Here is a 25,456-nt window from a genome sequence, read left to right on the forward strand (position 1 = left end):
GTTCCATATTACGGGTGATTAATTTCCCTTTCTCGGAACAAACTCTTTCAGCCTCCTTCACCACGAGCACGCATATTTTCAGGGTGGGAAGGCGCGGGGTGGGGCGTTGCGAATGGTCGCCACTTTGCGTCGCGATCAGACGATTCCACAAAAATGACAGATCGTGAGCCCCACGTTTCGTTTAACGATCTAATATCGTCATATCGCCCACCCCTAGGTAAAACGTAAGAAAATTATCATCTAAAAGCATTGCATCGGCCCCAAAAGAGATTGGCCCACCGGGCATCTGCCCTGTATGCCAAATGGCCAGTCCAGTCCTGATCACACCGTCACTGAATGCACCAAAATCCCGCTTAGCCAAGCAACATGTCATCACCTTCATAAGGGACCACCTAAGTGCACTTCAGTATCAAATCGTAGCTCGGAAAACAAAACTTTGAGATATCACCAATTGGATGAAAGCTGTCTGAGAACAGTCATCCAGTCAGAGCAAAGCTTATACTGATGAAAATCCGCCCATTCCAGATGCCAGCCGGGATTCGCTGGAAATTATCCAGATGTCATTTAAATAAAATGTATGGACTGAAATTGTAAAAACGTTAACAAACCTAAGAATATAAAAGCAGGATACTTGAAGAAATAATAAAATAGATTAAAGCGTCTCTTCGAACCTGCCGATGACATCAGTAGCAGCGCTAACGAAATGCGTGAGTCAGATGTGCTCACTTTGGTTTTGGTTTATTTTTTTTAGCTGTTCAACAAATCACAATACATCACAAAAACAGTCAACGATAATAGGAAGACATTAGTAATCTAAGTATTTATCATTTATTCAATCTATTTTAATATTTATTCAATGTATCTTACTTTTATGTTCTTCGGTTTATATTAAATAGGAATAGTTTGAAATATACAATCCAGAGTATCTCGCAAACCCCCCAAAAGGACGTCATTAAAAAAATTAAAAACTAATTTTAAGTTGTTTTTTTTCCCCATTTCAATACGAAAGATGATCTGAAATGTGCGTGTTTTGAGATGCGAGTGTGGCCACTGAACAGATTCCACTCGTATCTCAAAGCATGCTGAAGCGTCATGTTGATTTTTGCGCTAAACCGATCAGAAAATGTCAATCATAAGGGTTTGGTTTTTTTAATTGGTCACATCACTCAGTGTCGCCTATACTGGGAGGTGACGTCAGTGGTTTCAAGCAAGGTAGTAGTGGTTGAACTTGTCAAACCCGTGCATGTAACGCGTGGCAGGTATACCGTGACGTGAGGTGACGTGACGTGCGTGCGAGTGACCGCGGTGGTTTACCTTTCCTGTCGGTTGGCGTGCAGCGGGCGTCCGACAACAAAACGACAACAAGCGCAAAAAGCGACAAAAGACGAAGGTGAACAAGAGCCAAAAAGTCCGCCGCGCCTCCGCACATCTTAACGTGCACGCGCGCGCCTCCGCTTCCTCTAAAAGCCTCGCGTGGACCCGCACCACCATCAACGTGGACCGGCACAACCTGCGTGGACCTTCTTCTTCTTCAGGCTAAACTACAAGACGGAGACGGCGGACGTGGACTAGCCAGGAACAACTTCTTGGTCTTGTCTGACAACAACCACGTTAGTACAACCTGCGCGCGCACGAACATTTCTCCCGCCCTCCCTCGCTCATTTTCTCACCGTCAGTGCGCGCGCGCGTGCGCGTTTGATTGACAGATGGCTTCTTGCCAGAAGTGGAAAGTGATTAAGGACTCTAATGGAAACATTGCAACGCTTGAGCTGTCACTGTTTGGATGCGAATGCGAACGGAGTCACCATGTTTTGACGTGTTCATCATTTATTACATTATAGGCCCCTGATTTATTTATTTTTCATTTTCCCCCTTAGGCGTGTGCCTACGAGACAAAGAAATTGCGTCAACTGTTTATCAGGTCGATAAATGTAATTGTTTTTACAAAAATATTTTACTTAACTGTGACTTAATGGTGACCAGTCCATTATTTGTCTTTACGTGCCTTGTTTTTGGCTGACGACCAGTCCATTCTAGGGTTTAGGTTTTCGGGTTTGAAAAGGGATTTTTAAGAATAAGAGAAAGAAATATTTTTGTGGATGAGGAGGCGAGAAGATGACGAGGGACTTGACTAATGAGCCCTGGCGGCTTCATCATAACGCCGCGTGCAAATCTCACAATTAAGGCTTGATAATCTTCTCATGTTCAACAAGGGCAACTGTTATTGTGTGCATGCACGCGCACGCGGATCAATACTGGTAGGCAATGGTGGGAATGCTGAAAGCCCCGAGGCATCTTTGACTATTCGTTATGTGTGAAAAGTGCTCATTTAAACGCAAACGATCAATAAAGCTTGAAAAACTTTGTTTTTGCTAATCTTTTCCCAGCTTCTTTGAGGCATCGGACGATGATAAATAAGCCTACTTTTTTTTTTTTTTTTAATAAATAACGAATGCAGCGACGATGATCAGTTCTGAATTAAATGATGATCAATTACGCGTAAACCGGACGATGATTATTGAAGTTCCATTTGACGTTTGACTCAGGTAACTATAGTTGAATGCAGTGGGCGAGCGCCATCTGCTGGATGACTGAATAATAACATACTGGCAGTTTTATTTTATTTTGTTACTTTGTTTTTTAGAAATATGCTTGACGTTTTCTCCTTTAGAGAGGATGTTTAATTAATTACTTGATTTGACTTTAAATGGAAGTAACCATTTTCGCCAGTATGTTATTTTATTTGAGAAATTATACTGTCTGTATATGTAAACAAAAAAATATTGGCTTCCAAAGTAATCTTCAACTTGGTCGAATTCTCACTTCCGAAATCCCTGTTTTCTATTACAGAGACGTGACGTCAGCACGGGACACCGGGAACGTGTCGACGTAGTGACGTCACGCGCTGTTTCTCCTGGAATAATGGGCGGGGTCTTTTGCTGGTCACGTGAGCCAGCCGGGCCCTTTGTTGATGTGCTCCGTCCGTCGAAGAAGAACGTCGAGCAGGCGAGGACGTCAAAATAGGAAAACCGAAAAACAAAACAAACTCGAAAGCGCTAACGAGGGCGTAAAAAGGACGAGACGAAGAAGACGGAGCTCGCCCCGCCGCCCCCCACTTTTGGATGTTTGGCCTTGTGGGGGATGGAGCCGCAGTCCGGGCTGTGAGGGGGTCGCCGTGCGTTTGCGTGGGGGTCGCCGCCATCCGCCGTCGCGTCCGCTTTGTGCTCGCCTTCCTCCTCCTCCTCCTCCTCGGCGACATGAGGCGCTGAAGGCCATCTTTGCTCTCCTCCTGCCGCTTTGCTTGATTTCTCTGCTCTTCTGACGTCATCCCGTGCTCGTCCATCATGGCTCGCGTGGCCTCCTCCGCTTCGTCTTCATCTTCCTTCCTGCTTCTCCTCCTGCTGCTGCTCCTTCCCTGCGCCACCAGCGGAACTCCTCGAGGAGGAGGAGGAGGAGGCGCCGCGCTCGAATGTGGACCGGGAAAGAACGCCGAGTGTCCAGGTAACACACAAACACTCACACATTTTTTTTTTTCCTGAGACAAAAATTCAGGTGACCTGCCTGGGGGTCATATGTGTGCGTCGCCATGACGACCATGAAGATTGAAGGTCAGCCATGTTGTAACATCTTCGACTGGATGCTATTTTCAAGATAATTACAAGCTCGACATGCAGGGCGGGGCTACACATGGTTATCGTGTGAGTGTGTGAAGTGAGGACACTTTTTTTGTGTGTGTGGGTGTGCGAAACACCGCACGCATTACTCACGTGACAAGCGCTCCCTCATGCAGATGTTGTGAGGAGACACACCCGTGGTGGTGGTGGTGGGGAACTTTGGTGACGTCCATCGGACATCTGGGAGAAAAAAAAAAATTGTAATTAATAAAAGGGATACTTTATTTAGCCATTTTTGGCAGTCAAACATCAATATTTTGACTATAATAAATGTGATACTTTAATTATTTTTCATGTACAACTAGTACCTTTAAAAACACATTTTGCAACTTGCTGTCGACTGAAAATGACACCAAATAACCAATCACAGCTCAGCTTGTGACTGTCACATGACCAAACCTAGAAAACAGGTGAGCTGTGATTGGTTACCTGAGCCCTTGTGATGTCATTTTCAGTCGACAGCAAGTTGCAAAATGTGTTTTTAAAGGTACTAATTGTACGTGAAAAATAATGAAGGTATCAAATTAATTATAGACAAAATATTAACTTTTTATTGCTATAATGGACTAAATAAGTGAAGTATCTCTTTAACCTTTAGAGAAGAAAACATTTTTGGTAATTATGCAAATGATGCTAACCTGTCATCTTTGGTCACTACCTGTGTATGTCAGGTGACATTTCCGTCCCATATTTGGTCACAATAAGCCTGTAGCGGTCACAAAAATAAGTAGTACCAAACATCCCTACCCGTAATTAAACCAGGCAGGCCGATCATCTCAACCAAACATCTGGAAAGAGCATCTGTTTGTTGACTCGTGCGTCTTTTTTTTTCGCAGACGCATCGGTGAAGAAGAGCGACCTGCGCGTGTGCGACGCGGGCACATGTCGCTTTGGCGGGACGTGCCGCGAGAACGGCGCCGACATCAAGTGCGTGTGCCACTTCCACGTAAGTGCGTCCGCCCGCCGCGTTTGTCCGTTTGCGAGCCCAACGAATGAGCGAGCGTGCGCATCTTTCAGTGCCACAAGAAGTTCCTCCCCGTGTGCGCCTCCAACGGCGACACGTACCAGAACGAGTGCTTCCTGCGGCGAGCCGCCTGCAAGAAGCAGCGAGCCATCAGCGTGGTGTCCGAGGGAGCCTGTTACCACGGTAACGCAGCACATACACAAGCCCAAATGAAAATGTGTGTGCACGGTCATGTCGCCGGCTCATTGTTTGCTTCACTCTGACCCGGCAGACGGATCTTCGGGATCTGGAGATGGAGGTACACACACCCCCACACACACCCCCACACACTGGAAGCGACCTCACGTCAGACGCAAGTGTGTAATTCTTGTGTGTGCTTGTAGATGACGAAGGTTCTGGCGGCAGTCGCGGCAAAAAAACGTCCAAATGTGGGAACTGCAAGTTTGGTGCCGAGTGCGATGAAGACTCCGAGGACACACTGTTAGTGCACTAAGACGCGCACACACACACACACACACGCAGGTGACGTCTTGACCTATGTGTGTGTCTGTGTGCGCGCGCAGCTGCATGTGCAACATCGTGTGTAGCGGCCACAACGACAACCCGGTATGCGGCGGCGACGGCGTGACGTACGAGACGCCGTGTCACGTACGCGAGGCGTCCTGCCTCAAGCAGATGAAGATCGACATCCGACACGTGGGCCGTTGCCAAGGTAACGAGGCGACGAAACGCTCCCGCTCCCCAACCCCCGTTCCTCGTAACCGTCATCATCTTCCTGTTCCTCTCGTGCCGTTTCAGACAAAAGCAGGAAGGACGACGGCATCAAGATGAAGCCGGACGTGTTTGGTACCGAGACTTCCTGCCATTTGGTCCTTTTTCTTTCATCATCATCATCATCATCGTTGCGCTTCAACATCTTGCAGGCATTTCCAAGTCGAGCGAGGGGGAAGGTTTAACAGAAGGCTCCGCCCCATGCCCGCCAGACCACGCCCACTTTTGCATTCACGGCCAATGTGAGATGAGGAGCGACCAGGCGACATGCAGGTAAAACACGTCGCCGCATGCCAACATCGCACGTGCGAACGTGTCAACACGACATGCGTTTCCAGGTGTTCGGCGTCGTACGGCGGTCCTCGGTGCGAGCAGCTGGTGGACTTCAACATCCTCTACGTGGTCCCCAGTGGCCAGAAGCTGCATTACGTCCTGATCGCCGGCATCATCGGCGCCGTCCAGATCGCCATCATCGTGGCCCTCGTCATGTGCTTCACCAGGTACGTTACACAAACACGCTTCAATGCTTTAGCTAGCTTGTAAAGGTAGCCATTACTGGTGGTACACTGCATGTCAATCTGTAAAATTGAGTTTTGCCGTGAATAGTGAAAAACCGCACAAAATGGCGGCAGATAAATTAAGCTCCTCCCCTCAGTTCTGCAATTCCTTGGCACCAAAGTAGCAAACAACATCAACTAGAAAGCTAGAATCAGGCTTTCTTTTTAGCTTTTTAGCATGTAGCATTTAGCTTCTGGTTCTGTAGTGAAAAATGCAAAGTGTGTTCAAGGTGCGGTTTTGCGTGTTTGTCCTGCAAGGAGGTGTAACAAGGCCAAGCGAGGGCGGAGGCAGAAGCAACACCTGGCTCACTTCCCGTCGGGAACCTCGTCCAGGATGATGTAGCCTAGCGTGGCCTGGCGACCGGTCCTGGCTCGCTACCTTTTTCTTCCACTTGATCCACTTTTTCCACGGACACTTTTGATAATTCCACTTGTGGTGCCTCTTTTCTTTCCTCGTCAGATACTTTCAACTCCTTAAGAGGCCTTACTTTATTTGTATTATAATTATTATTTTTTTTTACCTTCATGTCTTCATTTGTGATTGTTTTTCGTTCTGAACACGAGGCGAGCGCACTGGAATGCGCCGAGAAACTTTCTTTCTGTGGCCTCGTAGCTTTTGTTGGCATTTTGAAGGAGGTGGCACATTTTTTTAAGAATCTTATTTCAAATGTTTGTAGATCACAATGTGGACATTTTTTAAAACTTTGTAAAGACCCCCCACCCCCCGACACACACACATTTGAATTCACAGTCCTGATGGCGGCCAGAGGGCACTGTGAGGCATTTGGGGACATGTGATGCTGCTGACGTGCTCCAGGGGGCGCTCTCATCTCAACTTTCTTGTCATCTCACGTGACAAGCAGAATGCTTTGGGGGGGTGGTTTTCTACTCTTCCGGTCTTCAGGTCCAAAGCACACCGGAAAAACATATTCCAATGTTTGTTTTTGTTGATGTTTTGTCAAGATGATAATTTAAAGATTTTTCATCAACTTTTTTTTGTATTATTTTTTAAAAATATCGACGTCGGTACCAAGTGTCCATGTTGCTCGTTTTTATGTGTTAGATGATGCAGCCATGACTGGTCCCAGTTCCGGTCCCGGTTGTGGCTGCGCCGTAGCTGTTGCATGCTGCTGTGATGTGTCGCTGTGGTTAGAATGTTGTAGAATTAAATCACCATGGTAACAGATCAACATGTGCTTTGATTGGTTGCTGAAATTACGAGTGCCCACCTCTGTGGGTCACAGAGGAGAATGACGCAAGTGCTCCTCACGGGCCAAGTATGATTGAGGGTGTCAAGGATAATTTTAGGTGTCAGCTGGTGCGGGAAGTCCCCCCCAACCGTCTCCTCATGGTCAACACTCCCTTGGCATTCATCTTCGTATTCTTCATCTTCATCGTTTTGTCCGTCCTTTGAGTTGTCTGGAAGTCGTCCAAGTTGGGAAGTCTTCCAGAAATGGACGGTGGGGGTGGGGGGGGGGGGGGGGGGGGGGGGGGGGTTAGCATGGTAAAGGTGGCGCTCAGGGGCTTTCCGTGGGGTGAGGGTGGAGGGGGTTGTTTCATCTGTATTTTTCCACCTCAATGAGTGGTTGGTTAAGCTATCAGAATGGGATCATCCATGTCAAAATTTAGAAAATAATACTGTATAAAAATTAGGGCTGTAACGATATCAAAATATCACGATACGATAATTATCACGATATTGCGGGGAGGTTGGGGATACAAAAAAATAACACAATATTGAGGCACGAGTTCATCCACATATTGAGTCAGTTCACTAGCATATTATGTGCCCCTTCATCTGACCATTAGCATGGATCTTAAACATAGAAGGGCCAAAACATGCCTTGTGAAAATTAAACTGCACTAAAAAACTAGCCAACAGAGGGTGCTAGAACTGCACAAATGGAAATCAACCTGACTTATTTTTTTATCAGATCTACTATTAATACTGTGACATGACGACATGTGGCAGTTTTAATATCGCAATATCACAATATTGACGTTATCATTACAACCGTAATAAAAATACAGTTAATGGATATCTGGCTTTAGTTGTGATCGCGAGAACGTTTCCAGAGTTCGTGGTGTGAATGGCAAACACCATGAAGAAAAGTTCAACTGTTTTTGGTGCAACTTTGTGGTGAAAGAAGTCTACTCTTCGTTTGGGAGGTTTGGTACAGAGATTGTAACAGAACACGAAAATCTGTGTGTGTGTGTGTGTTGGGGGGGTCTGTCAAAACGCTGTTAAATGACAACAATTTTGATCATCGACAAATCATTTTGAGCTCTTTAAATAGTCCAAATCCTCAGATTGCAGCCTCTAAAACAGAAATCAGCTCCAATTTCTGTTGTCCTTCCATGAAAGCAGAAAGTTTAAGCTCTGTTTCCCAAAATAAGACATTTGCAAACGTCTGCTTTTACTTTGGAAAACAATGACCTACATTTTTGCAGATTTTCTGCATATACGGATATATTTGGACCAAACATAAATAGAATCATCCCCAATTTATGATTCGCGCTTTAAATAATGTTCCGTTTTGCAAAAAAAAAAAATGGCTAGAAATCTGATTCCTCGAAAATATTATCTGCAAATCAATAGATTAAAAATAATTGTTAGTTGCAGCCTTAGAAAATTCTGCGCTCGCCGCCGAATTCCTGAATTAGTCTTCCCTCGTTTTCCGCTGGGGTTAGGTTAAAAATAAATAAATACTCGCAATAAGTGAAATCTGCAAAGTAGTTAGCTTTATGTTTTACATTTATTATAAATGTTTTAAGTCTCTAAAACCCCTCACCTATACACTTCTACCATTGAGGCATTTCCACTTTCTCACATTTATCTCTTATTTAAACATTCTCAATGTTCAAACATTCATAAATTTTTATTAACTACATTACTGTAAAAAAAAAAATCAGGGAAAAGTGAACCGTGTTATAGTCAGGGAACACAATATTCCTGTTAATTCCCCATCGAAAGTTTTCAAATCGTGAAATTTTGTAACCAGCGCAAAAACTCCTCAAAAGACCTCACGCACGCTAACCTCATCCCCCTTTTTTGAAAGCCGACTGTAAAAAGACCCCGATGTCATTTCCTGTTCTTTCTTTAGACTTGTCCCCCCCACCCACTTGACCCCCTCGGGTGGAGTCTGAGCGCGCGTCCCACCGCGGACACGCGTCCCCTTCCCCTGTCCTCTCCTCCTTCCAGTTCCCTACTGCGAGCGAGCGAGCGGAGTCAGCATGGCGGACAGCTCGGTGTGCGGCGGCGAGGACGCGGCGGGCGTGGCGTCCCTGCTGGAGCGCGTGGCCGGCCTGATGGAGGGCGTGCAGGCGGCGCAGCAGCGCATGGAGGAGCGGCAGCTGGAGCTGGAGAGCGCCGTGCGCGCCATCCAGGCCGGCGTGGCCAAGCTGGCCGCCGAGCAGGCCGGCGGCGCCGCCAGCCTGGAGAAACTGCTGGAGAAGACGCGCAAGGTCAGCCGGCACGTCAAGGATGTGCGCGTGCGCGTGGAGAACCAGAACCTGCGCGTCAAGAAGGTGGAGGCCACGCAGGGGGACCTCCTGGCCAAGAACAAGTTCCGGGTGGTCATCTACCAGGTGAGCGAAGCCAAAACAAACATCATCAGGATAACGTGCTAAGTTTTTTCGGAATGAGGACGCAACTCAGATTCCAAAGCCGAACCTCAGAAGTGTGAGGCAAATGTGCTATAACCCACCGTACTTCCCCTCAACGTTGCTGTTGACGTTTATTTCAAACAAATCGCTTGGAATAAATTGTCTAAGCGTGATGGAAGCGTACAAGACGAAAAGAAGACCTCACAGGTCAGAGGTGGTAAATATGACGTCATAAATGGCCTGCTGACCTTTGACCTCTCACACAAAAGCACCAAAAATCTTGTTTGGCCGCGCTTCAAAACCACTCGAGTTCATACACAAGCGCACTTGTTGCAGCTCCGAGGTAACCCGATCGCCGCGCCGCGATATGTTTAGCTTCCTGCTGCTGCGCGCTGAGCCGCGCCAACAGCTGCCGTTTGCTATTTTGGGAGGCGGGATCAAGAAGGCGTGCGCGCGTCATCTGACACGCCAGCGCCTCCAATTTAAGGCCGAGCTTGTTTTGCGCTTTTCAACAGTGTCGTCACAACACAAATCCACATTCGCGAAGTTCTTGGTGAGGACTGACCGACTGCAGTTAGCATGGAACGTCACACGGATGCTTATCATTCAAATGATTGATATCATACACGCTTTGGGGTTTAAATCAGGTCCAAAAAGTGACTTGAATCACGGGAAAATCTCAAACGAAACAGGTTTCCATTCAATTAGCGAATTTACTGAAAATGAGAAAAACAGACATGCGACTTATGCCCGTTTCCATCTGTTCTTCTTTTGCGATATATTATTAAGCATACTAAAAGGGGACTCCGCCGCTGTGGGTGGCGGTATATGCCGTAGAGATGTGATCCACCAGTAATTTAAAAGAAGAAGAAGACCAGGAAGCGACTGCACCATGCGATGATGTCGTATGAGTTTGCTTTTGTAATTCTCAGTAAACCGTAGCGTTTCTTTGCTATTTTCCAGCTAAAACAGCATTTATATTCACTTCTTTAATTAATTAAAAAAAAGATTTCTGTTCCATCCCTCACCCCGCCCCCAAACATACCTTACTCTATTTGTCCGACATTGCTTTGAGACTACAAACGTATGTGTGACGTAATATCCGGTCAAAACGTGCGACATGTATCTCGTCTTGCCGCCGTTTGTTCGCAAAACCTGTTTCCATAGCCAAAATTTGCATTTTCATTTTTTCGATACACTTCAAAATCCACCATATATAAATTTAAAAACGTAATCATTTGGGGGTTGTGGGTAGGCACGGAGGACCAAAACTGCCAAAATTCAAAATAAATAAATGACTAAATAAATAAATAAGTGTCTAAAAGTGAAAATAAAAATGAATATAAAAAAATATAATTCAAAAATTATATCCAAAAAAATAAATGTAAATGTTTCCATTAATATTTATTTTTTTGTATTTTATTTTTTTTCAATTGTTTAAATCTGTTTTTATTTTCACTTTGTCATTTATTTATTTAGTCATTTATTTATTTCGAATTTTGATAGTTTTGGTCCTCCATAGGGTGAGGGTAAATCATTTAATCTAAATTTTCATGATAGTTGCCATCAAATGTGCATGTAAAAAGGTGGACTTGAAAAAACTAAAACGTGTCTACGTGACGTTTTCTCGTTGTGGTCTCAGGGCGACCAGGAAGTGCGAGCGGTGACGCCGGGCAACGACGCGGGCGGCGAAGGCCAAGATGACGGCGACAAGTTGGAGCTTCCTCCAGACTCGGACGAGGAGTACATGGTGGTGGAGGAGGCCGACTCGGCGGCGGCGAGCACGGGTACCAAGAAGAAGACGGGCCTGACGCGCATGGAGAGCCTGAAGGCCACCTTCTCGCGGGAGAACATGAGCCGGACGCGAGACAACCTGGGCAGCAAAGTCAACAAACTGGGCGAGCGCATCGTGACGGCCGAGCGGCGCCAGAAGATCCGCCAGTCGGGCGAGCGCCTCAAGGAGACCCTCGCCAAGAACGTCCTGAAGAAGGAGAGGACTGTGGCCGAGGGCCAGGAGGGGGCTGAGCTCGGCGGCAGCACCGCGCCCGTGCCGCCGCCCAAGGGCCGGCGCGGTGCCTCGGAAGAGCCCCGGCCGGAGGGCGAGGTGCACGTGTACGACATGAAGCAGCTGTCGTAGCGGCGCCGAGCGTTTAAAGGGGAGGCAGACGATGCGTTTGGTGGCACGGTTGAGGTCATGTGACTCTCTGGAGAGTCTTTAGCTTGTGTGTTGACGTTGACGAGAACTCTTACTTTTTTGCATGTGGATGACCGGGAACAAGATGGCGGCAAGGCGGCGCTTCATGTAGCGACTTGAGTTGCGCAAGAAGGTGATTTTAATGAATAAATTGCACCTGAAAGTAACAACGAGAGCAACTTGTTTTTTGCTTTTATTCATATTTTAGCACTCAGTTCCTTGGACCCCAAAATTAGATTTGGCAGAGGCATCTTTTGTTGAATTAGTTATAATTCTTTAATAAAAAAATATATATATACAAGTTCCCTCTTGTACTAAACATCATTAAGCATATAATTTATACATGTATTTAAGTTGTAAAATGTCGGAAGTCCTCTTGTTTATGTTTAATATATTTAAAACAGCATAAATCATGATGTTTCTACTAAGTACTGTCTCAAATATTCGCCAATTTCAATACTGTAAAAGTATGGGATCATATGCCAAGAAACGTTTCTTGGGAGGAGCAATATATAGATCAGTGCTACTTCCTCTTAGAGTTAGCATGCCGCTAAAGCTAGCCACAGATTCACCAAAGGATGACAAAGATCAAGAAGCAACTTCCATTTGAAAAACAACTATTTTCTGTGAGATAACAATCAATAAATTTATCAATGAATATGAATGCAACATTTTTTAATTCCTATCGTGGCACCACAACTAGCGCACAAATCCAGGCCTAAATAAAACACCTGAAACCCCGCCCCCAATTATTTTTCTATGCGAGTATGTGTGACTGTATTTTAATCAATTAATTGACTCCAAATTGGGGGTGGGCGGAAGCACCATAGTGACAAATTCAAGATTTTTATTGAAATATATTTTGAATGTTGAGATTTAAATGTAAAGACTTACAATTGATAATTTTTAAAAATATATTTACTATTGTGAAATATATTCAACATTTTTATTTAACATTTAGGTGAAACATTTCATATTTGGTAGGGATGGGCAGATCAATATCAGGCCGATACAAGGCCTAATTTCAAGGTATCGGGCCTCGTGCCAGGCCAATATTAGTAATGTCTGCCCTCTTGTGGGCATTTTACAATCACACACAAAGAAGAATAGAAAATTGCCATTAATTTTCATGTGATTTTAAGGAAAAATACTACATTAAAATTATCTGTCATTGATTTTATTTGATGTGTGAAAAGTACTAGTGGTATCGGTGTATCGGTCCTGTATCGAACAGACCTCATTTGGATTAAGTATCTGAGCTGACACATACCAGTGTGCAAAAGTGGCTGAAAAACTCAATCAATTTTTTTTAGTTAAATGTGAAAAAATGTTCTTTTCAGCACGCGTTGCTTCACAAACGTGGTACATGGATACATATACGTAAACATGCAACATGGAAACTCGTATGAATTTGCTTTCAACGTGAAGCAACTTGAAAGTAAGGCGAGAGGCGTCGATTTGGTGCTACCTGGTGAAGAATCTTGCGTTGGAAGGAGTGAAGCCTTCTGGCGTCTTGACGGGGTGAGGAACCTCCTCCCTTGTTTTGTTCGACTGCTCCATCCATCGATTGCTTTGGCCTGGCTCAGGCCTCGTGACCCGCAAGTGACCTTTTCAGCCCAAATCGTGGCAGTGTGTTGAATTCTGAGCTGAAAGGTGAACACTGATTGAATATTTTGATGGCGATAAAATTGACCTCATCAAATTCCTGACAGACATTTCATATCATAAATTCATGTTCCAAAGAATAAACAGGAGTGATTGTCTTTTTCAAGCAGGTCCCCTGAAGGACACGCGTGACCTTCCACGTCTTCTTTGTGTTCAACACGGCGTGAAGTCCCGCCTCCGTCGCCAAGTTCGTCTTTTTTCTGCTCAAAGTGTTTTTTGGGGGGTTTTGTTTTGTCCCTGCCTGCAAGCGTCTTAGGCCACAGCAGGAATGAAGTACTGCAGCGACACGTCCTCATGGAGCAGGATGAGGTGGAGCACCCTCTGGTGGACGATATCTGCGGGACAGACAAAGGGGCAATCCTCTTCATTCAGTTCAATGGGAAAGTGATTAAAAAATATAAAATAAAATTCTTGGTTATTATTATAAATATTATAGCTCTAATATTAGTGGTTCTTCGCAGAGGATCAAGAATATATTCCTGAGAGTTTTGTGTTTATGGTCTGTCTACATGTGTTCTAGTAACAGTTGCTTCATAGATGGTAATTGTTCGCACCAGAGCCAATGGAGTTTGTCACTGTATGTTAGCAGTAAGCTAGCAGAGGCTATTTAGGCGTTGTAAATACACAGAGATATTTATTTTTGTGTTTGCTTTAGTAGTACAACTTAACTGGGAGTGGCAATAAACAGCTTAAGGTGTCTTTTTTTCAACATTTGTTCACTCAACCAAACGGGTGGACCTGCCACCACCACACGGCGCTCTTATCTCAAGTGTGCTTACAATTCAAATGGGTCAATCGACGACTCGTATCTCCAATCTCAAGATTTGCACATACTCTAAATATGACAAAATAAACTTACAGGCACATGTTCTTGATATATAGCAAATATTGCTGCTCGCCTTTGTATTTCTGTCTTATACTGCCCCCAAGTGGCCAAGGCTGCACACCATAATTACACTGCTGTAGAGCTCAGTGCTGCCTGGCCTGTTGTGGCATAACATGGTACTGCACTAAAAGCACACAACTAAAAATTAGAATTTGCTTGTATCCTGTTATTAAACTGTTAAACAATGAACAGTGACAGCGGGGCAACAGGAGGTGGCGCTGTGGCTGCACTTACTGCAAATGGCCCTGCTGGGGTTGACCTGCTGACCCACCAGGAACTGCTGCAACTTCCTGATGTCCACACGGGCCTGCGCCATCTCGTCCGCGTCACGAGGCGGCCGCGATCCGCCATCTTGGGAGTCTCGGTCACCTGCGGTCACCAAGGGAGGTCAAACGTCGGTCATGTGACCTGAGACGGATAGAGCTCTACCCCATTGAGGATTTCCGAGGTCTTTGAACTCAGTGGTGACGGACACGAGGTCCGTCTCGATCTTCAGGGTCATCTTGCCGCTCAGGTTGGCCTCCACCACCTGACACACACACACACATGCATGCGCACACAGTCAGTAACCTAACCAGGCCGTTCATTCCAGCGAGTGTTGTTGTGAGGTTGTTTCTTCGCACCAGGAAGTTGGAGAGGTTCTTCATCCTGTCCACAACGTTCTTCATGGTCTTCAGAGGCGGCAGGAAGACGCTCACCTGGCAAATACAAAACACGTGTCGTCACATGGGACTTCAACGTCGACACCGAATTTTGCGTACTCACGTCAAAGTCGGGCGTGTTGGGCTCTTTGAACTCGTGCCACAGTCGGCGAGGGATGACGTCCACAGGGATGTCGTGCGTCACCACCCGGCTGATGCTGGACATGGTGGGCTGCATGGACGGGAAGTCACCACGTCACTGGCGCGATGATGTCACCGCATGTAGCTAATCTGGTGAAACCTCGCGATTCACCGATGATGGAAACTAGTGTTATCCCAATTCGATCATGTGATCGGATATTGGGAGCGATCACGTGATTTCATTATCAGCTAAACAGTATCAGATTTGTTTGTTTGTTTTGTTTTTGATTCACCGTTATTGTCATAGAAAATATCTTTAAAAAATCAATAAAAATATTGTGTGTGTGGGGGGGGGGGGGGTATATATATTTTTTTCTCAATTTCTAAAGTCAAGAATGAAATTTAGAGTGTGAAAAATATAGTCCAAAAAATATGCCACATTGGACCAAAAAAAAAATAAAATACATATCAAGTTGCCTTGCAACTGACCAGCTCTGCGGCTACAGTGAGGCAGGGGCAGTGCTTCTTGGTCAGCTTGACTTTGACACTTTTGGAGTTGTAGACGGTCCGGAGGGCGCGAAAGATGTTCTCCGGCGTCACCTCCAAACAAATCTCGTTGTCCTCGGAACTCACGCCCTCCATCTGGTACTCGTCAAAGATGTTGGCCTGCGAGGAGGACGGCATGAATGTGGAGGAAAGAAAAGCTGGCGATGGGCGCAGGGGGGTATATAAGTCGAAGGGGTGCGGCTACCTGGGCCAATTCGCACCACATGGCCACGCCTCCGTTCGCCACTTTGCCGCAAAGGACAAAGAAAAGATGATCGGCCGTCAGACGCAGCACGCATGTCTTGGTTAGCTTGGAGATGGTGCTCACCACTCCTGCAACAACATCAAACAGTTTTTTATTGCTTTAAACGTGAGTTGTCTCGTTCAAGAATAAATCAGATATGTAAACTTGAATGTTTGTGAATGTAAAAATTGTGAGTTTGTGCGATCTCTGGAACCACTATTGAAAATTATCTTTGTAGCACTTTTTTGCACTCTCACTGTTGTTTCCAGACTGTCCTGTTAAGGAAACATATTAAAAACAGTAGTGAATAGTGAGAAATTTGTGGTCCATAAAACATCTTGGCATCCTCCTGTGAGAGCGTTCTTGGTCCTGGCCCTAGTCTAGACTCGGACTCGACGTCCAAAAGTCTTTCTCCTGTTTTGTTTAGTTTTGGTCTCGGATAATGTGGTCTTGAGCACAGCACTAGCTTTCTTACTACTCAAATGCTTCTTGACAGTTCATTTTCTACATTTTTTATCATCTATGGTACGCCACAAAACGTTAATTTGTTAAATGTCAAGTACACGTAACCAAGAGTGAATGTTCTTTGAATGGATATTTAGCCTCTCATAAAAGTTTCCTTACGGGTGAAATTGTTGAGACAGGCTGCGTCGACAATTTTTCCACGAAACTTCATGACGAGCTCAGACTGTAAAAATGTTCACAAAGTCAACTTAAACCAGCGCAAATGTTAACATTGTGAATTTCAACGCGAATGTGAGCGTTATGTCGACTTGTTTTGGCTTCCCGCCGCCTCCGTCATCTTGGTCCGTCCGCGTCAAAGCTCCGCCGGAAACGGAAGCGGTCGCTGGTCGGCATTCGTTAACATGTCCGGCACAATACAAAAACTGAAATCAAATGTTGTCAATAATAATAATAATAATAATAATAATAATAATACATTTTGTTACACAGCCAACGTCTTTTTTTTTTTATTTCAAGTGTTTTTCGTAAAGATTTTTTTTTAAATAACGTTGGATACAGTTGCACATCGTCCACTTCTACAAAAAAAAATAATTGCCGAAGAAACGTTAAGAACTTTATGTTACACAGAAATCACAAAATTAGGAACATAAACTTTGCATTGTTTTGTGGACTACACATGAGCGCTTTGTGTCTTACTGCGTAAAACACAACATGACATATCTTTTATGTTTATTCTATGTTTGTATTAAAAGTGACTGTGCGTGCAGCCAACACTCAAGTAAACACACAAACTATGACCTCATGTGGCTGTAATAACCATCCACAAGAGGGTGCTGCAATCTCTCGGTCTCTGTCTGTCTGTCTCCCAGACCATTTGAGTTCGGTGGGACGATCAAGTGCAGACATGTTAAGTTGAGTGGGTGCAAATTAACACTCAACAACATGTAGTATGCGTGTGCTGTAATCAAGTTTTACAACGCGCTCTCACACAGACGCATTATAATAACATGACTATTATCATTCTTATTTCTAATCATATATGACGCAAATCCTTCTTGAAGTTTGAAGAAGATGAAGCAGAAAGAATTTGCGCCTGCAAGCACATTAAAGTGTTTGGAGGCCAAAGGTCGACTTCCCGGAATGTGATCCCATGATCAAATGACATTATCGTCATGGACAGCCTCGATTCACACTTATGTCCACCAGTAGGTTCACGGCTACGTAAACATAATTCCAGAATTGATCAGGTGACCAGCTTTCTCCTTTAGAGGTTCTCTAGAGGTTCTTCACAATTTTTTTCTGAAATTTTTCAGGCACTATTCATAAGTTCTTCTTAGAAGTTGAGTGCCACGCGGCCTTCGTTCTCCTCCTGTCCTTCATCTGATGTTCCTCCCTCCTGAAGGAGGCGAGTCAGGACATCCAGCAGGCGCCGGTGGACATCCCGGTCTCCTCCTTGTCCTTGATTGTCCACACCGCCCGATTCGGAACATTCCTGCACTGCCCTCTGCAGCTCCACCTGCTCCAACAATGAGGAAGAAGAAGATGCTGAGCAAGAAGACGACGACAGAGAAGAGAAGGAGGAGGAGGAGGAAAAGCACACTGACCTGTAGGGGGAGCCCCGCTTTGGCCCCGAGCACCGTGGGCGAAAACCACAGCCTGAAGATCTTCTCACAAATCACCTGATCAATGACAACAAGCGCAATATTGCTGATGGGCAATCTCAAATTTATCAGCTCATAGAAACCATCTATGCAACAAAAAGACTGATCAGTTTGTACATGACAACTGATGAATGATGGATCGGCGACCTGCAGGTTGGTGTTGGCACGCTGTCGGCGGCAGCGTCGCGCGCCAAGGTCACAAGACGACACGCAGTCAAAGAAGTTGCAGTCATCATCGCTGCTGCACTTCTGGTCCAGGATGTCCTCCATCTTGGGCTGGAAGAAGGCCATGTCCACGTCGATGGCCACCACCTGTCCGACAACGCGCGTCAGCGTCACAAGCAAACGCAACAACTGTCGAAATTCGGAAGCGCTGAACTCAAATGCAGCAAAAGGAAGTCAAATGGGAGAAGTGGGACCTCCTTCTAATGAGCTTTGCTCAAATGCTATCATGCTAACAGTAGATGTGGTCAAACAGAACAAAAAAGGTTAGCTAGGAATTGAAAGCAAATTTTGAAAAGTTGGAATAGTTTGAATTGGTTAAGAAAGGTAGGCATTAGGTTAAAAAAAAACATTCATTTGTGAAATTTGTCTTGAAAATGGGGAATACTGAATGAAAGGAAGAAGAGCAAGAAGAAGAAAGAGATGAAAAATAAGGGGAGTAAGAGCAAGAAGGAAGAAGAAAAAGAAGAGGAAGAAAAAAGAAGAAAGTGTGAGAAGAATTGGAGGAAAAAGATGAAGAAATGAGAAAAGAGGAAGAAGAAAAACAAGAGGAAGCAGAAGAGGAGGATGAAGAGGGAGAAGAGAAAGAAGAAGAAAAAGATGAAGAAAGGGAAGAGGGATTAGATGAAGAAGATGAAGAAAATGAAAAAGAAGGAGAGGAACAAAAGAAGAAGAGGAGAAAAAAGAAGAAGAGGAGGAAGAAGTGAAAGAAGGAAAAGATGAAGAGTAAGAAAAAGAAGAATGGGAAGAAAAAGAATTAGAGGAAGAAGATGAAGAAAATGAGAAAGAAGACGAGGAAGAAAAGAAGAAGAGGAAAAAGAAGAGGGGGGGAAGAAGAAGAGGAAGTAGAAGAATGCAATGATGCTCACAGTGAGATCCTTCCTGATGGCAAAGTTCTCGGGCTTGACGTCACACAGATGAACTTTGTGCGTGAAGTCGCGCTCGAAGTGTTGCACCATGTCCAGGAAGCTGAGCGCGATCCGGTGAACCTTCTGCCGGGCCCCCCAGCGGCCCCGCCCGGCGACCCCAAAACCTCCCGCTTGCTCCTCGTCCATGGAGAAGATGTTCTGGTCCCACGCGTGGCCCGCCGACAGCGACTCCACGGCGTAGAAGTGTCCGCACGAGCCCAACACCTTGGACACGTGCGCGCTCAGGTCCTGCAGAACACTGCGCCAGGAAGGAAAACAGAAAGGTCAAAAGGTCATCATTTGGGGCCAGTCGGATGCGGTTTAATCGCAGCGGAGCACCTGAGGAAGGTGTACTCGTCCTGCTGCAGCAGCGACCACAAGGACGTCAGCTCGGCTCTCGAGTAAACCTTCTTCTCCGAGGACTGCAGGTTGATGAGAAAACTGGCTCCGCCCTCTCCGTCCTCGTCCTCCTCTTCGGCCAGACCCAGCCAGTTTCGCACCTGACCATGTAGTTAGCCAACACATTTAACCTGCTCAAACTGGATCTGATCCAGGATCAGCCGACGGGTGTGTCGCGGTGCACGTACCTCCAGCGTGGCTGAGAGGAGAACGTCCAGCGGGGGCGAGTCCTCTGCCGCGTCCTGCTGCCGGGAGGCAAGAAACGGACACGTTTAGCTCAATGGACCACTTCCTCCTCCTCTTCTTCTTCTTCTCCTCGACCTACCCGGTAGTCGAGAGCTCTGAGGGGCTGGTAGGAGGACAAGTTCTCCAGCTTGGACTTGAGGATGACGGGCCGTCCCCTCCAGCGGACCTCCATCACCTTCTTGCCGCTGCGGTAGTAGAGACAGCGCTTGTACTCTACCAGGCCGCGCACGCACAGGTCGGCGCACATGTCGCCCGCCGCCGAGCCCGCCGCAAAGTCTCCGCACTAAACGAAAGGACACGAGCACAAGCTTCATGGAAACAGCCTGGACAAGATCGGGGTCTGTAATGAGCTTGAGCGTTTCTTTTTCTGACAACTTTTATGAGTTTGATTGATTGATTTTATTTGGTTGATGACAGACAAAACAAACATCCAATCACTCAGTCAGGTTATCACCGAGGATAAAAACACAAGAGGTCCAACAGGACAAAAACAAAAAGCATCAAAGGGCAACATCATTTCATCATCAAAGTTAATAAGTTGAATTCAAATAGTCAAACATTCAAGCAAAAATCTAAAAAAGGTAATTATTAAAACATTTTTTTTTTAAACCTTGTGTTTTTCCATATAAAAACCATTTAATGGCAACAGTAGCATAATAGAAGTACTTAATAGCTCATAGAATACAAAATTGATTGTTTAACAACAATGAATCAACGCAGCCAGAGAGGAGACAAGAGACTAAATACACACATACTAATTGACACAATGAGACGCAGCTGGCCAAAACACAGGCGGACATAATCCTTGACAAGACGAGGGAGGCACACAAGGACAACAAAACAAAACACAGATCATGGATGAAACTTAAAGAAACATGAGGAAAAAGACAAATCCCAAACTAAACCTGAACAGTGACATAAGTGAAACAAAAAAAACAAAAAAAAACAAAATCCAACCCAAATCATGACAGGCAGTTGGTTCCATTGTACTGCTGCACTGTACAAAAAAAAAAACAGTTTTTACCCCTTCAGGTTTTAAATTTGCACGGGACAAAAATCAGTAGAACTACCTCGTGAAGAATATTGATGAGTTTGGCAAACGAGGGAAAAATAATTTTGCAGGTACTCCGGAACATGGTTTGAAATGATCTTAAAAGTAAACCGCATTTTCATATAAAGTGTTTCTCTACCGTGAGAGTGCAAATGTGGACGAGGATGGACTTTTAGGATAACGAGCTTGTTCTGAGCAGCTCGTTATCCTAAAAGAGTCTCTTTTTTTTGCTGTTGTCAAAATCAGCTTGTTGAATTTTTTCAACCTCCACGAATGATGTCATCAAGATTGGGAAAAGTCAAATGTGGTTGAGATCTCTCGATTGAAGAATAGCCGTGTCTATATAAGGTCCCGGAGTCGAGCTCCGAGCAAGCATGAAGTCAAGTTATGGCTTCACTTCAGGAATGTCTGCAGGAAATGTTTGCCAATGAGCAAAGTGGCCCCAATCATCCGTCAATGGAAAATCTGGAAAACCCCGGCAGGTGGTTGGCGGGAACCCAACAAGCAACCCACCAATCAGATTTCATCCCGTGATGCGGTTCCAGGCGTGTCCATGGCAATGACTGATGATCGCCGGGTGCTTCCCGGTGGTCCCGACGGGGTCGGTCCGCACTCCATCATGGGCAAGCATGAAGATGGGAAGCCGTTAAATGCACACAGTGTGCGCCATAAATAGTCTGGAATGTCAGAGACGTGCAGGGACACAGCAAAGGAAGACGCAGCTGCTGCTATTAGACCCTAAATAGACCTTATAGACCAAACGCTTCAAAAAGAAAAAGAAAAAACACTATATAGGCCTCCTCATCCGCCTCCAACACTTCCGTACATCCGAACACAGATGCTACATTGATGACAAACAATCAACTTGGGAACATTTTAGAGATGACGTCAACCAGAAAAGGCGCAAGGAAGGTTGCGGAATTGTTACTGTCCACCGTTTTAAAGCATGTCAACTGAACTTTCAAGTACACACAATGAGAGGATTATTATTATTATTTTGTCACCAAGGTGATTTTAGTTAACAAAACTAACAAAATGAACTAAAACTACAATTCAAAAAACAATTTTGTTAATGAAATAAAAACAAAAATGTTTTTTTTTAAACGAAAAAATAACTGAAACTAAGTTTTATGTTTACAAAACTAACTAAAACTAACTATATTTATAGTGAAAATGTCCTTTGTTTTATTCTTTGATAATTAATGCATGTATTTTTTTTTGTTTTTTGTTTTTTGTTTTTTTAAATGTAGGCTAGGTGGATTTCGTCAGCCGGAACGAGGGACAATTTATTCTTGCTCGATGACGCTTCGCGTAGGGGGAATTCCGTGCTGGTCACAGCACCGCCCTCTGGCGGTCGTTCGGGACTCCTACAACTGAAGTTACATTCCTAACTTTCGTTTTAAGTATATTTATTTAACCGGAATACCTAGGTTTGAAAGTTGTGCCACACAGGTGACATCATCTAGCAGCAGCCAATAGAAAAGCACCTTCGGATGACGTCACTCCTCAGGTGACAAAATTGCTTGCTTGCCTTTTGGCTCCAATGGCTCGACTTGTCTGCTTTTTCATTTAAACTCAGCCGAAATGCAATACTAGGGAAGAAATGCATTATTTTTTTTAAATTTTACCATGAAGTAAATAGATGTTTAAAAAAATAAAAAATACTGAATCCAACCTAAACTAAGCATTTTTAAAAACTAAAACTAATAAAAACTAACCACACTGAAAACGAATTAAAATGTAACTACATTTAAAAAACAAAACGAAATAAAAACTAACAAAAAGGAAAATTCCAAAACGATAATTTTTCTAGGCTTTTTAATATTTGTTTTAACTCTGTAGCACTTGCATTACGAATAAAATGTATTATTATTATAATTATTATTATTATCATTATAACGCTGTTTGTCACCAGAAATAAAAGCATGCTTCTTCCTTTTTCTTATTCTTCAATAATTTCATCCCAAAAAGCAGACAAGGACGTCTGGGAGCAAAGGTCGTGACCTTTTACATGTGATGGACAACCCAGAAAAGAAGAAGAAAAGAGTTGTGATGAGTGAGCGTCGTCTGTGTTGTCTTTGGATCCCCGCCCGTTAATCTTTTGTTTCTTTTAGGATTTTTCCTCGTCTCTCTCATGTTTATAGCGAGTCGAGTCATCAAATGAGCGCCACTCACCAGGCGGCGCAGGATCTCCTTGCTGGCGGCGTCGGTGCACGCGTCAGACAGGAAGTTGCCGTGCAGCAGAAACAGGAGGCCGCCGAGCAGCAGCCACGCCGCCGACCAGGCCAGCAGCAGCGCCAACGTCACACGCCGGCAACGAACCCGAACGGCCAACATTGACGCCTCCCGATGACGCTTTTCCGAATCTGCAGCAGGGTTGATGGTCCCAGTTACAAAAATGGGAGAAAGGTTTGCGTTTGGGGAACATGCGAAAGTCTCGTTTGACTTCTTGAACTGATTTGAAAGGCAAACATCTCAGATTCACGTTGGGAAACTTACTAGGAACTTTGTTGAAGTAACTTGAGGAGCTTCATTTTGTCAGAAGAAGTACTTTGGCGCCAAGTTGAGGAACTTCTTGTAGTGACTTACTGCCATCTTGTGGCATCTATTGGTAATTAAAACCGCTTTTTTCTGATTTCTGGCAGATTTTCGAAATTATGCCAGAGCTCGATCCACCAAAAATGGTCAAAACCAAATTGTGCGATGGATCGGATTTTTTAAAGTTCAGCATTTCTGTTAATATTGCGCCCACGCTGCTCAAAAGGTCCAAGAGGCCTTTTATAGACCATCACCTGCTGATCACACTCACTTTGGGAAAAGAAAGTGAAATCCGCACGTGGCTTCCAAGATGATCCGTGACCTGAAGTGGCGCCTTCACCAACATTTCCCAAAAGTCCTGACGAGTCCTCTTGTCATCAAGTCAAATGGCGATCAGGAAAAAGTTGAGAAGAACACGATGGGATGTGAGAGTTCCTCATGTTATTCTTCTCCGGAAAGTTGCGGCAGCTTCACGCGAAATGTGCAGCAGCAGCTTCCTGTTCAGGTCCAAAACTCTCCCCGAGAGCATTTGAGGAACACCGCCCAGTGGTTCTGCCCCCCCCAACCACAACAACTTGCGCGTCTGAAGATGCTCCCACAGGTCAGCCTTGACTTTATTTTTTTTTTGCCCTCAGCGCAGACTGTCAGGCTGCCTTGGAATGCTGCAGCCCCGCTTTCCGGCGTGCGTGCGCGTGCGTGTTGGCGTATGCATGCTCGGGCACGCCTTGTCCTTCCTGCAATTTGTTTGCCTCCTTTGTTGGACTGTGACGCCCCCGCGTGGCAGGTGGGGGGTTAAACTGTGCATGTTGTGGTGGTGGTCTTGAGAAAGGCAAGCCCCCCCTCTCTTCCTACCTCCTTCCTCGCTCTCTCTCACCCCTACTCTCGTTACCATGGCAGCGAGTCTAAGCTGAGGTTCAACCCCAAGCCCCCCCAACAAATTAGACCCCCCCCCAACACTGTCCTTTGAAGAATTGCCAAGGCCGCTAACAGGCTACAAGCTAGCTTTGTTCAATGACTTGTAGAGTTGGTTCACCTGACCTTACCTGGCGACCAATCTATTGTTTGTCTGTATGCAACCAGACAGTGGCTGGTGACCAATCCGAACCCGAACAAGCATGAGCATAAACGGGTGATGAATGTCACCACGTAGACGCGCAAAAATTTGCAACATCATCACCATCCGGGTGGTCTCCGTCACGACAGCAAGGCAAGCTGTGGGAATTAGCCACAAACACGTTTTGCTTTGTAACTTTTGGTCCAGATGCTGTCAACAACAATTGGGAAGTCTTGTCTGATTTTCTTCTTCTTCTTCCTTTCAGTAGAGAAAAGAAAGAAGAAAAGAATGTGTGTGTTGGCGTGTTCGACTCGCTGGTGGTGGTCCGCACAAGCAACTGGATCTCATCTGAGCTGTCTAGCTGCTTTGCGGCGTCCAGCGCCGGCAGATGTTCATGATGGCAAACATGTGGACACCAGTAAACACAAACATTTGTTCACTGAATCGTCAGCTGGCCATTTTGAAGTCATTTCCTGTTGGAAATGTGGACAAGTGAGTGCTCTCAATGCATTTTGAAAAGAAGCCAAGGTCATTTGAAAAGCACAGAAATCCCACAGTGCCTTGATGATTACAAATCCCTGTGGAGCAATGAGGGAGTAGCAAATTATGTTATAAACCCTAGAATTGACACTATCAAACTATTACATCGTAATCATAAAATCCCAAAGTTGTTACGTGTTTAAGACTTGATAATGAAAAGAAAAAAAAAATACTTTGATGATGAGTGACAACAAAGTTTAACTTCCTGGACTCTTATTTTTTAATCCAATTGCAGGTGATGTGATTGTTCTTAATAATGTTCAAACAAGAGGATTAAAAAAAGAAAGAATGAAAAGGAGAAAAAAGTGGATTTTCATGTGCCGTCCGCACGCGAACCTTCACCTCGTCCCGCCCTGAGCACACACGGTGATTGACAAGGCGGCCGTCCAATCAGAGAGTCGATAGATAGATATCTTCCAACGGAACCACCGGAATTCCGGCAGGGGCGGTGCCAAAAAACATTGGGCGAAAGTTTGAAGTGTT

General features: G+C 45.1%; 5 protein-coding genes across 12 annotated transcripts in view; 2 read left to right on the forward strand and 3 right to left on the reverse strand.

Moving 5' to 3' along the window:
* LOC144008964 (melanoma receptor tyrosine-protein kinase-like) overlaps positions 1-13,376 on the reverse strand; it is a 33,943-nt gene extending 20,567 nt beyond the window's left edge. The window contains exons 1-2 of one of the 3 annotated variants that reach the window (XM_077508358.1): positions 13,235-13,376; positions 3,768-3,854 (exon numbers count right to left, since the gene is read on the reverse strand). In XM_077508358.1, coding sequence (XP_077364484.1) covers positions 3,768-3,786 — 19 coding nt within the window. In that variant the 5' untranslated portion in view covers positions 3,787-3,854; positions 13,235-13,376. Of the gene's footprint in view, positions 1-1,314; positions 2,488-2,823; positions 3,604-3,767; positions 3,855-13,234 lie in introns of those variants that run through there. The other 2 variants (XM_077508359.1, XM_077508357.1) reach the window with 2 other exon arrangements.
* LOC144008965 (tomoregulin-1-like) lies at positions 1,270-7,152 on the forward strand. Its single transcript, XM_077508360.1, has 11 exons — positions 1,270-1,610; positions 2,851-3,501; positions 4,511-4,620; positions 4,692-4,821; positions 4,910-4,936; positions 5,022-5,118; positions 5,202-5,350; positions 5,437-5,484; positions 5,562-5,682; positions 5,748-5,909; positions 6,225-7,152. Exons 2-11 carry the CDS (start codon positions 3,345-3,347, stop codon positions 6,307-6,309), a joined length of 1,086 nt encoding a protein of 361 aa, XP_077364486.1. The 5' UTR covers positions 1,270-1,610; positions 2,851-3,344; the 3' UTR covers positions 6,310-7,152.
* On the forward strand, positions 9,053-11,936 carry cavin4b (caveolae associated protein 4b). The gene is made up of 2 exons (XM_077509264.1): positions 9,053-9,554; positions 11,215-11,936. The coding sequence occupies exons 1-2, from the start codon at positions 9,201-9,203 to the stop codon at positions 11,707-11,709; spliced, it is 849 nt and encodes a 282-aa protein (XP_077365390.1). The 5' UTR covers positions 9,053-9,200; the 3' UTR covers positions 11,710-11,936.
* A 102-nt stretch (positions 13,377-13,478) lies between the features above and the next one.
* Positions 13,479-16,751, reverse strand: hus1 (HUS1 checkpoint clamp component). 2 transcript variants are annotated; one of them, XM_077508361.1, is made up of 8 exons: positions 16,514-16,751; positions 15,851-15,978; positions 15,589-15,765; positions 15,083-15,190; positions 14,941-15,015; positions 14,747-14,846; positions 14,589-14,686; positions 13,479-13,766 (listed from the first exon to the last, which is right to left on the reverse strand). In XM_077508361.1, exons 1-8 carry the CDS (start codon positions 16,563-16,565, stop codon positions 13,497-13,499), a joined length of 1,008 nt encoding a protein of 335 aa, XP_077364487.1. In that variant the 5' UTR covers positions 16,566-16,751; the 3' UTR covers positions 13,479-13,496. The 2 variants fall into 2 exon arrangements, with proteins under 2 accessions (XP_077364487.1, XP_077364488.1); XM_077508362.1 differs by having other exon boundaries at positions 13,533-13,766; positions 14,552-14,686.
* Positions 16,752-16,864: 113 nt separating this feature from the next.
* dipk1c (divergent protein kinase domain 1C) lies at positions 16,865-24,247 on the reverse strand. 5 transcript variants are annotated; one of them, XM_077508296.1, is made up of 9 exons: positions 23,651-24,247; positions 23,017-23,207; positions 19,870-20,073; positions 19,733-19,789; positions 19,485-19,645; positions 19,107-19,404; positions 18,163-18,327; positions 17,959-18,033; positions 16,865-17,870 (listed from the first exon to the last, which is right to left on the reverse strand). In XM_077508296.1, exons 2-9 carry the CDS (start codon positions 23,176-23,178, stop codon positions 17,688-17,690), a joined length of 1,305 nt encoding a protein of 434 aa, XP_077364422.1. In that variant the 5' UTR covers positions 23,179-23,207; positions 23,651-24,247; the 3' UTR covers positions 16,865-17,687. The 5 variants fall into 5 exon arrangements, with proteins under 5 accessions (XP_077364422.1, XP_077364423.1, XP_077364421.1 ...); XM_077508297.1 differs by having other exon boundaries at positions 19,733-19,786; positions 23,341-24,247; XM_077508295.1 differs by having other exon boundaries at positions 23,341-24,247.
* Positions 24,248-25,456: the final 1,209 nt, after the last annotated feature.

This window comes from Festucalex cinctus, chromosome 20 (assembly GCF_051991245.1).
Source record: "Festucalex cinctus isolate MCC-2025b chromosome 20, RoL_Fcin_1.0, whole genome shotgun sequence".
NCBI classification, from domain to species: domain Eukaryota; kingdom Metazoa; phylum Chordata; class Actinopteri; order Syngnathiformes; family Syngnathidae; genus Festucalex; species Festucalex cinctus.

Excerpts from the sequence above, each read along its gene's own strand:
- LOC144008965 (XM_077508360.1), top strand. The coding sequence starts at position 3,345 with ATGGCTCGCGTGGCCTCCTCCGCTTCGTCTTCATCTTCCTTCCTGCTT. Across the intron at positions 4,937-5,021 it reads TTCGGGATCTGGAGATGGAG|ATGACGAAGGTTCTGGCGGC; the intron begins GTACACACACCC and ends GTGTGCTTGTAG. Across the intron at positions 5,485-5,561 it reads GATGAAGCCGGACGTGTTTG|GCATTTCCAAGTCGAGCGAG; the intron begins GTACCGAGACTT and ends AACATCTTGCAG.
- cavin4b (XM_077509264.1), top strand. The coding sequence starts at position 9,201 with ATGGCGGACAGCTCGGTGTGCGGCGGCGAGGACGCGGCGGGCGTGGCG. Across the intron at positions 9,555-11,214 it reads TCCGGGTGGTCATCTACCAG|GGCGACCAGGAAGTGCGAGC; the intron begins GTGAGCGAAGCC and ends TTGTGGTCTCAG.
- hus1 (XM_077508361.1), bottom strand. The coding sequence starts at position 16,565 with ATGAAGTTTCGTGGAAAAATTGTCGACGCAGCCTGTCTCAACAATTTC. Across the intron at positions 15,016-15,082 it reads CCAACACGCCCGACTTTGAC|GTGAGCGTCTTCCTGCCGCC; the intron begins GTGAGTACGCAA and ends TGTATTTGCCAG. Across the intron at positions 13,767-14,588 it reads GGAAGTTGCAGCAGTTCCTG|ATATCGTCCACCAGAGGGTG; the intron begins GTGGGTCAGCAG and ends TCTGTCCCGCAG.
- dipk1c (XM_077508296.1), bottom strand. The coding sequence starts at position 23,178 with ATGTTGGCCGTTCGGGTTCGTTGCCGGCGTGTGACGTTGGCGCTGCTG. Across the intron at positions 19,646-19,732 it reads TCCTCTCAGCCACGCTGGAG|GTGCGAAACTGGCTGGGTCT; the intron begins GTACGTGCACCG and ends CTACATGGTCAG. Across the intron at positions 17,871-17,958 it reads AAGCGGGGCTCCCCCTACAG|GTGGAGCTGCAGAGGGCAGT; the intron begins GTCAGTGTGCTT and ends TTGTTGGAGCAG.